Source organism: Anastrepha ludens, chromosome 5, assembly GCF_028408465.1.
Source record: "Anastrepha ludens isolate Willacy chromosome 5, idAnaLude1.1, whole genome shotgun sequence".
Classification (NCBI taxonomy): Eukaryota; Metazoa; Arthropoda; class Insecta; order Diptera; family Tephritidae; genus Anastrepha; species Anastrepha ludens.
Genome location: NC_071501.1, coordinates 108,388,113 through 108,396,834, shown reverse-complemented (window position 1 = coordinate 108,396,834; position 8,722 = coordinate 108,388,113). Strand labels below are relative to the sequence as shown.

Sequence of the window (8,722 nt, the reverse complement as noted above, 5' to 3'; positions counted from 1 at the left end):
CCACCAGAAATATTAGAAGAAGAATGTTTAAATTTGGAATAGACTTTTTGTTTTAGTCAATTGTAGACTTTTTAGAGGCAAGTGTTTGCTAGATTGGCATAAAGCAGGGGCATTCATATGAAATGAACTAAGTACTATTAAAGAATATGAGTATTTTAACAAGGTCACCCTGTGGCAAACGATTTTTGTAAACATTTGTAAAATTTAATGTATAATCGTAAATAAATGGATTATATAGTGAATTAAAAGATTATCTATCATGAAAAGAACCATTGTACAAATCCCCACATCAAATCATTGAAAACAAAACTAATGATGCTGCAATAACAAAGAAACAAGAAGCTTTGAAGCGAGTACGAAGCAGGAAACGTTATTTTTAAAAGCTCGTATGTGATTTTCGTGCTGAGCTAAGATCCCACGTTAATACGAATACAAATAGTAAAGATAAAAGCACTTCGATTTGAAAATTATGCCAAATTGGCACAAATAACGCTTGAAGGTTAAAATACCAAAAAAATTAATTTATTTTTCGTCTTGCAACAAAGAAATACGAGTGTACTAAATACCAAACCAACACCAAAAAAAATTATTTTATACGTAGTTTAAGACAGTCGGGTATGGCGTACGCGTCTACCAGGTATTTTGAAGATTCATAAGTTTAAGAAAGAGCTGCCGTAATAACGGACAGACAAGTGCATAAAAATAAAGTAGAATACAATGGCAATTTGTGGATCCCGCCATTTAAATAATAGTGCAAAAGAGAACTTCAGAAAATAAACAAAAACAAGTAATACCTTGACACAGTTGGCACTTTGCACAAAAAGTATTCCTCCACCAAAATGATATAGTTTTAAAAACTCTTACTTTGAGTTCACGTTGAGTTGAGCCTTAAAAACAGTGCCAAAACTAAACCTTAAACTGAGTTAATATGTTAGAAAAGTTTTATTTTTTTCCGCCGCTTTTTTTCCTTGGAATTTATCGAAAATAATATATTTTAAATAGAAATATTAATTATTAAATACTAATAGCGAAGCGGTCGCGAGTGCGTAATGTCTTAAAATAAATTCCAAAATTCAGCTAAGGTTGTTCATATGAAAGCATTTGTTTTCTTCCTGCGCAATTTGCTCCACACAATACTATATCGGCGTAAATCAAACGCTCTCTACAGCATACCAACGTTTTTATACTATCCAGTGTAGCCATAACGGCACGCTCAAAAACGATAGTATCAAAGCATACTTTTCCGCAAGCGCAAAGAGGTGATTCTGCCAGGATATCAGTCAGCAACCATGGCAAGGTGGCCGCTGAATAAGGCAGTTTGTATTGACACACAGCGCGAGCAGCCAAAAGCCACAAGGAAGGACTGCTACACTTATTGCTCTCTTCGCTTATATGATGATCAACTTTCATGCCGAATTTATTGCCCCACACATCCAATACCACAATGCGCATATGATTGAAATCGGACGGCAACGATGTCAGGAAATTTGAGGAAATATGTAAATTACGCAGGTTGCGCAGGCGGCGAAAACCGAATGGCACTCGCCTAATATTGTTGTGGCTCATATTCAATCCTACTAGCTGCTCCAGTCGAAGGACTTCTAATGGAAAATAATTTAATTCGTTAGCAGATAAATCCAATTCACGTAAAGATTGGCGAATATTCTTGCCACGCAACCATTCCCAGTCATTGACTGTACCCAACTTGTTGTTGTTGATGTTGAAGTTGACGAGCGAGAGTCGACCCATCTCGCGTGGCACCTATTTAATAAAATAAATATATTCATATGTAGGAAATTAATGCTATATATACTACTTACTTTGGAAATCTTGTTATCACTTAAATCAAGTACTGTCAAATTTCGTAGTGAGCAAATATCAAAGGTAATTTTGTGTAAGTCTAAATTAGAAATTTTTAGCGATTTCAATGTGCGTGGAAATCCCTTCACAGGATAATCACCACGATTTAGCACCGTCATTTTCTCTTGTGGTCTGGAGCGTTGTGGTATGGCGGTAGCGGCCGCTATGTTCAGTCTTAAATTTATGGAATCTTTGCCTTCCAAGCCAAGTTTGATGGTTTGTAGAAAGCCCTTCAGTTGTATGGGATCACAGTTGATCATAAGGTTTATTGGTGGTTCTTTGAAGCCGATAGTAACTTTGCCGTCACGCAAGAATTTCGAAAATATTTTCTCAATGTTATTTGTCACTTTGAAACGTTCCCCAGCTTGATTTTGTGGCGTAAAGTGCATTATTTCTAATTGCCTGGTACTTTTGCCATCCCCATTTTTGGCGGAATTGTTGTAGCCCACAGCCAGTGTCGCTTTAACGTAGCGTGGCGAGCGATTACGTTGCGTTAGGCGGTCTTGCAGCATAGTTTCACAGAGGATTTTCATTTTAGAAGCAACTTGATATTACATTGAATAAGGATTTTATATGATTTCTACCTTTTGGCGAATATTTGTCGCTCCTTAATTAAATTTATTTACGTTTAATGCACCATATGTCATACACACAATTTACATAGGCTCTCAAACTATGTTTATTTGCCTTATCGAAATAAGTGTTGTGAAGTTTATTTTGTACCAAAACTAAGCGCAGTTAAAAGTACCCAACTCCAAAACTAGGGTTTATAATTTTGGAGTTTATTACTTTAACCCTTGGTTGGGCAGCTGAATTCGGCCAGAGCTTTTTCGACTTTGACCGTGAGTTCAACATATTTTTATTATAGCTAACGACTTGAGCTTCAAGGTGGCGTCCTAAATTTTGATTTTTTATCGATTTTTGGATATAACCTTTTTAAAAAGAATCCTCGGACAGGACAAAGAAAAGGACAGACCGTAGTGCCCAACCTAAGGTTTTAAAAAAGGTGCCCAGCTGAGGGTCAAGGACACAATTTTTCTCACAAAAGCATTCAATAGAGAAAATATCCACAAAAAGGTCATATATAAAGAACAGTGCTTGTAGCGTAGTACACATAACAGAAGTGAAACTTTCAAGGCAGACAAAGAAAGAGGGAGAGACCCGAGAGAGAATGAGAGAGAGAGAAAGAGAGAATATATATCTAAATAAATTCACAACATTTGCAGAGAATACAAATAGACAAAATTTACAAAAAACGGAGAAGGGTCGACCGGTGTAGGTTAACGACGGACAAAAACCGTGGCAAAAACGCGCACTACTCCGAGCTTTTACACCCGCACAAAAGCAGCGATTCCAGGACCGCAGCAATGACATAAATTGCCGCAAGGCAATACCAATAAATCCGACGGCGGGAGGGATAACACTTTATACTACGCACAAGCACTAGCCAGGAAACGGAAATAAGCGCCAAAAAGTAGGCACCAAAAAAAAAAAACGCCAAAAAAATTGTGACCAAAAACGCCCCAAACAGTAGGCACCAAGGAAATATAACGCCAAAAAGTAGGCACCAAAAATATATTTCCGACAAGTTTGCACCAACAAGCAAGCGCCAAAAAGTAGGCAGTGTTATTTCTCACTAGAAATTAGCAACCACAAGGAACAACTCACGAAAAATAGTCTTAAGTGTATCGAAGATATGTATAAGGTATAGCTCTCTCTCTCTCTCCTTTTCCTCTACGTTATATCTTTTTTCTATCTCGCGGAACGAAAATGCCCAAAACGTTGGATGGCCTTCAAATTTTTCTTTCCATTCTCGCTCGTCCATCGAAGCCCAAGAAGTTTCACTTCAAAAATGTTTATAGTAAAAGCAGAAACGAAATGATCTTATAAAAGTAGTAATCTATATAAAATCATATATTATATTTCGACTGCATAACTTCATGGTATATATACAAGGTAAAGCAAAATTAATCATCAAAAAAAAAAATGATATTGACTGATGGAAATCTTTATTTTGCGCTCCATTGCTTGTCTGTTTGTATACTGCAGTTGTCTAGTTCACAACTGTCAAATATGATTGGCGTACGACGTAATTTGCAAAAGTTATAAATCTTTCGATAGGGTTATTAATTTCTAGCCACCTTATACCAATGGAGAAACCTAAAGTTTTAAGGCGCAGATATGAGCAATGCCTGATTTTTTGAAAATATGTATATTTCATGCCAGAAATACGTATGGAGTGGTTTTACCAGTGACTGCCGAGGTGCGAACGTTATCAGTAAATACTTATTCATATATGCAGAAGGTTGTGCTTAAATTCCCAACAAATTTTATATTTCTTGTGTATGGCAAACCCGCCTTAAAATGAAACACATATCATTAATTTGACACAAATCCATTTTTCGAAATTTCTTTAACTACCACATAAAATAAAATTTGTTTACAGTTAATTTAGTTTTTCTAGGTACTACTAAGAATAGTGTGTAATTTTCAAATAGTAGGGCAAGTGTTAATTCGAGTAATTTCGCGAAGCAGAACTATGAAATTCTAAAATACGTGTACATGCCTCGTTATTCAAATTTTAATACTTTAAGTTTTATATTTTTCTTTAATTAAGAATGATCCAGCGCACAAGAAATCCACTGTTTTATATTTATTTTGTATTGTGCGTTGAAAACAAAGTGCTCTGAGCATTGATTAATATTATTGTTTATTTTTTGTTTATATTTGGAATAGTTATCTTATCAACGCATTATAAGTACCCACATTTCACGCTATTCCAATCTTTCACAACCCAAAATAAACTTATTCCGAAACTTATGTGTATACGCATTTACAAATTGTGTATTGAGCTCATTAAATTTCATATAAATATAAATGTCCATTTAGAGATAAATAAATTAGCTACCAGAACCCACATAAATTGAATTGTTGAATAGCACAAAATATAAAAAATAAAAGTAAAAAAAAGTACACGGAGATCAAGCAGCTATTTGGGGGCAAACAGGAGAAACTTATAGGCAGCGATAGGCATTTAAGTAGCGCTTCGACTCGAAGTAATCTTCGTTGATCAATAAATACTAGACTTCATTTTATCCGGATACCGAATTGAAGTTGCGAAGATCACAATATCACTTCATTTCGTACCATTTTCTTTTATCTAAATTTTGTTCAAAAACCAAATGGTTTTGCTCCTAACATTAGTTCCTTTGTAATATTCAACACATCACAACTTGCAGAGGCAGAAAAGCAACGGTATGAACGCACCAATCGCTATGAATACCGGTAGCATAACTGATGAATCATCCATGGAATATGGATTCGGCTGTCGTGGCCCACTAACCTTTCGCGTCGCTGAAAGTGATTCCGGCTCGTTATCTTCATCTTCATCCAACAACACTTCATTGACTGGGGAGGATGCAGCATTTCTAATACGCTGTTGATGTTCGTGTGCTTGTTCAGCGGTTACTTCGCTACTTCCACTATCAGCAGAGACGCGATCGTTGAATACTGCCATATCAGCATCCATTGGCAGAATGTCATCTGATGTTGGCGGTAAGCGTGGAATATTCGCCACATCACCTTTGAGCAGGGCAAAGGCATTGATTTTGGGGTTATCATAAGGTCCTTTGATAAAATCTAAACGAACGACACCGTTGCGTATATCCGATTGTTCGTCTTTGTAGTAGAGACGGTCGTTGGAGACAATGAAGTAAACATACTCTTCGTGCGCAGTACCACGACCAACTTGATGGAAGATATCTAACTCCTTTACTACGATATGCTTATTGTTTAGAACCACGTCAAATATCTGGAAAAATAGACGTAAAATTAAAATCAAGCGGTATGAGCAACGTTAAAAGCATTAGTATTATTATGCAGAGAGCTACTGAGAACCGTTAGCAATTAAAGTGCACCTCTAGTAGAGTGTGAAAGCACCGTTAACAACTAAATCAAAAGCAATGTGCATTCAAAATGAAGTGTCATAATTGCCACACTCGATTACAGTTGCATCTAAAATAAACTTGAAAACAAAAAGTGTAGTTAAGCGCCGATTATTATTGTTGTAATTCGTCAGTGTGTTGTTTATGGTCCGATAGGCCGATTCACACCAGACTCATTGTATTCGTGTTGTGTAGAACAAATTACATGCATATATGTAGGTATGTTGTTTTTGGTAAATAATGAGGTTTCTTATATGTCAGCAAGCAATTATCGCGTGTTTTAACCGCAGCTGAATCAGCAAATAAAATTGTTTGCTGGAATTATGTGATTTACGGCACCACAATTTTTAATCGAGTTAACGTAGAACCAATGCTGGAATACCCGAATATGCATACAAAAATATCAAGAGTAACTGAAAAGCACTGACCGTAGCTAATTACAACGATAACCCTTGCGTTTCGCCTCATTAAGCCAAAAATTTCACTTAGCATTGCAATAATACATATCTACATATAAATAAAAATAAACGCCCACTATAATATTAATATAAAATTATATTACCAAAACGGCATTAAAAGTATCTATGTATAACAAATGTATGCCAACACACCCAATTATCAAAGTTAGCTGTCTGCCTATCTTTAGATAGCCGTGCTCACCTTTTTATTGGGCTCATTGAAATACACCTCGCAGAACTTCATTATGAGCGCATACTCGCCATCGCCGTCTATCGGCAACGTATAGCCGAATGTGGCTGTATGATAACGTTCAGTGCGATAAAGGACCTCATCTTGCTCCGGCACACGTCCAATCAATAGCAGGTGATTACCATAATCGGATGCTGTGCCAATACGTCCATGCAATGGATCAGCACTATAATGTATGCCATGTTTGTCAGTATGTTCCTGGCCACCTGCGTTCACTGCATAGATGACCTTAAGGTTGCCAAGCACACTCCTGGGACAAAAACAGGTTAACAGCAGACACGAATACCATATCACAAGCAGCGAAATATAATTGGCGCTAGACAGCATTTTGCATACAATACGTTATAAATAAATCGCTAGGTTCAGTTCGGGACACGCTCACGGCCAGAGTGGTATTGGTTTTATTTTGCCGTTTGTTTAATGCGCTGACAACTGTTTCACTTTACACTTACGCTTCTAAATGTTTCGTCAACCAATTTAAGTGTCTCTGCACTGTGTTTCCATAGAGGTTTCTGTGAAAAATGAGCAAAATATTAGCGTTTTCTAATAGCGCTAATTGTGTGTAAATTTTTATCAATGAAAAAAATCAATGCACCACGCAGCAAACAGCTGTTTTTAAATAGAGATGATAGCTGAACGTGAGTGCAATGCAATGTAGTGAACTGTATCACAGTAATCGATCAGCGGTGCGGTAAATAAGGTAGAAGAAAATTAAAATAAAAAAATAATATATCATAAAACATAAAATCGGTTTCTATAAATAACAAAAATATCATCTAAAGTTGGCTATGAAAAATATGCTTTATATTAAAGTCTTTAATGGCTGATTTGCAGTTGGCAATATAATTGTAACAGTTTGAGAGGTTGTGTATTAATATCAGCTTGAAAGCACAACACTTGCAATAGTAGCCTGCACATTTTGACAGATTCAACACGTGCGGCTAAACATTTAGTTTTGGAAATTTGCTGTTAAAATTGATATTTACTTTAGTTAAGAAAGTGGCAGGTAAAATTTTTGCAAACCCATAAAAGTATTTAAGGCAATGGTTTGCATCCGACCAGCTGCAAAGCGAAATACCATTATAGTGAAGCAGTGCAGTGTAGCAAACAATTCGTAAGCAGCCAAACGCGTGCCCATCAATAGCTCAGTTACCACTGTTGAAAAACTTCGGTAATAGAAAAGTAAACTTCGATAAGAACTAAGTTCACTGCAATGGATTTTGAGGAGCTTGACAAGCTGGAACTCAGATATTTGGCAGGAGCCAGTATTGTGCAGCATACGCCGCTGTTTTCGCCTGGAGGAGAGTGAGTTGTAAACAACGAATTAAATGTCGGCAAAATTTCCTAACCCTTCACATTCCAGGTTCCTATTTATACGCTCCAAAGATGTAATACGTGTATATTCCACAGCAACGGGTGAGGTAGTACGGAAACTTTCCGGCGCTAACGCTAACCTTGTCTCGATGGAATTGGAATTACTCGACAATGAAACGCTTGTTGCATGCACAACCAATGGTGAGGTGTTGCGATGGTATTGGCGTACTGGACGCCTGCAGAAAACGCTTCGTTTAAAAATGTACAACAACCCAACATTTCTCACTTTTAATTTAATTAATTTCTATGGTAACTCAAAAACTGCTTGTGCATTTGTGACATTCCGCAACGAAAATGAGGATCTGGTAAAATGGTTTGTTGTGGATACAACGAGTGGGGAGCGCTTAAATGTGCCATGCACACTAAAATTACGGTAAGTTTTGCGTATATGCGTTGGTGTTAAATATTTACGTGCGTATGTTTAAAAATAGAGACGAGGATACGCTTGTGGCAGTGGATGCGAAAAAATTTAAGTATATCGCAATTGTGCAGAGTGACTACATCTACTTCCTTAATTATAGAACGTGGGAGTGGAGAAGGTTAGTTTTGTTGTATACAACACTACATTATTGTAGTAAAAGTAGTTGCTAATGCTTTGTAATTTCTTTAACAGATTGTTTAACGCCCGCCACGTGCCCATCACCGTTGTGCGCACACATCCGTTCGAAGAATCGGTTATTACTGGCGATGAAACGGGTAAAATTTTTTTGTGGCGAGAATTTATGAATAGCGAAAGTGTAGTAAAGACGGTAAGTTAAATAGAAAAAAGTGAGGTATATTTGCACGATCCGATTTGCACTAATCTTTGGGTTGACAACTCATGTAAGCATTCCGAA

At 36.8% G+C, this 8,722-nt stretch overlaps 3 protein-coding genes across 3 annotated transcripts in view; 1 reads left to right on the top strand and 2 right to left on the bottom strand.

The window, feature by feature from the left end:
* Positions 1 to 919: 919 nt before the first annotated feature.
* Positions 920 to 2,525, bottom strand: LOC128862943 (leucine-rich repeat protein 1). Its single transcript, XM_054101784.1, has 2 exons — positions 1,821 to 2,525; positions 920 to 1,761 (listed from the first exon to the last, which is right to left on the bottom strand). The coding sequence occupies exons 1-2, from the start codon at positions 2,391 to 2,393 to the stop codon at positions 1,078 to 1,080; spliced, it is 1,257 nt and encodes a 418-aa protein (XP_053957759.1). The 5' UTR covers positions 2,394 to 2,525; the 3' UTR covers positions 920 to 1,077.
* A 1,714-nt stretch (positions 2,526 to 4,239) lies between these two features.
* LOC128865158 (malectin-A) lies at positions 4,240 to 7,128 on the bottom strand. Its single transcript, XM_054105221.1, has 2 exons — positions 6,465 to 7,128; positions 4,240 to 5,671 (listed from the first exon to the last, which is right to left on the bottom strand). The coding sequence occupies exons 1-2, from the start codon at positions 6,837 to 6,839 to the stop codon at positions 5,087 to 5,089; spliced, it is 960 nt and encodes a 319-aa protein (XP_053961196.1). The 5' UTR covers positions 6,840 to 7,128; the 3' UTR covers positions 4,240 to 5,086.
* A 274-nt stretch (positions 7,129 to 7,402) lies between these two features.
* The window catches only part of LOC128865157 (WD repeat-containing protein 75), a 44,682-nt gene continuing 43,362 nt past the window's right edge, over positions 7,403 to 8,722 (top strand). Inside the window, exons 1-4 of the mRNA XM_054105220.1 lie at positions 7,403 to 7,817; positions 7,876 to 8,259; positions 8,318 to 8,425; positions 8,500 to 8,635. Coding sequence (XP_053961195.1) covers positions 7,726 to 7,817; positions 7,876 to 8,259; positions 8,318 to 8,425; positions 8,500 to 8,635 — 720 coding nt within the window. The 5' untranslated portion in view covers positions 7,403 to 7,725. The remainder of the gene's footprint in view (positions 7,818 to 7,875; positions 8,260 to 8,317; positions 8,426 to 8,499; positions 8,636 to 8,722) is intronic.

What these genes read in the sequence shown, in the direction of transcription:
- LOC128862943 (XM_054101784.1), bottom strand. Translation starts at nt 2,393, where the DNA reads ATGAAAATCCTCTGTGAAACTATGCTGCAAGACCGCCTAACGCAACGT. An exon ending in GTGATAACAAGATTTCCAAA is followed by an intron (nt 1,762 to 1,820) that starts GTAAGTAGTATA and finishes TTTATTAAATAG; the next exon opens with GTGCCACGCGAGATGGGTCG.
- LOC128865158 (XM_054105221.1), bottom strand. Translation starts at nt 6,839, where the DNA reads ATGCTGTCTAGCGCCAATTATATTTCGCTGCTTGTGATATGGTATTCG. An exon ending in TCAATGAGCCCAATAAAAAG is followed by an intron (nt 5,672 to 6,464) that starts GTGAGCACGGCT and finishes CTATTTTTCCAG; the next exon opens with ATATTTGACGTGGTTCTAAA.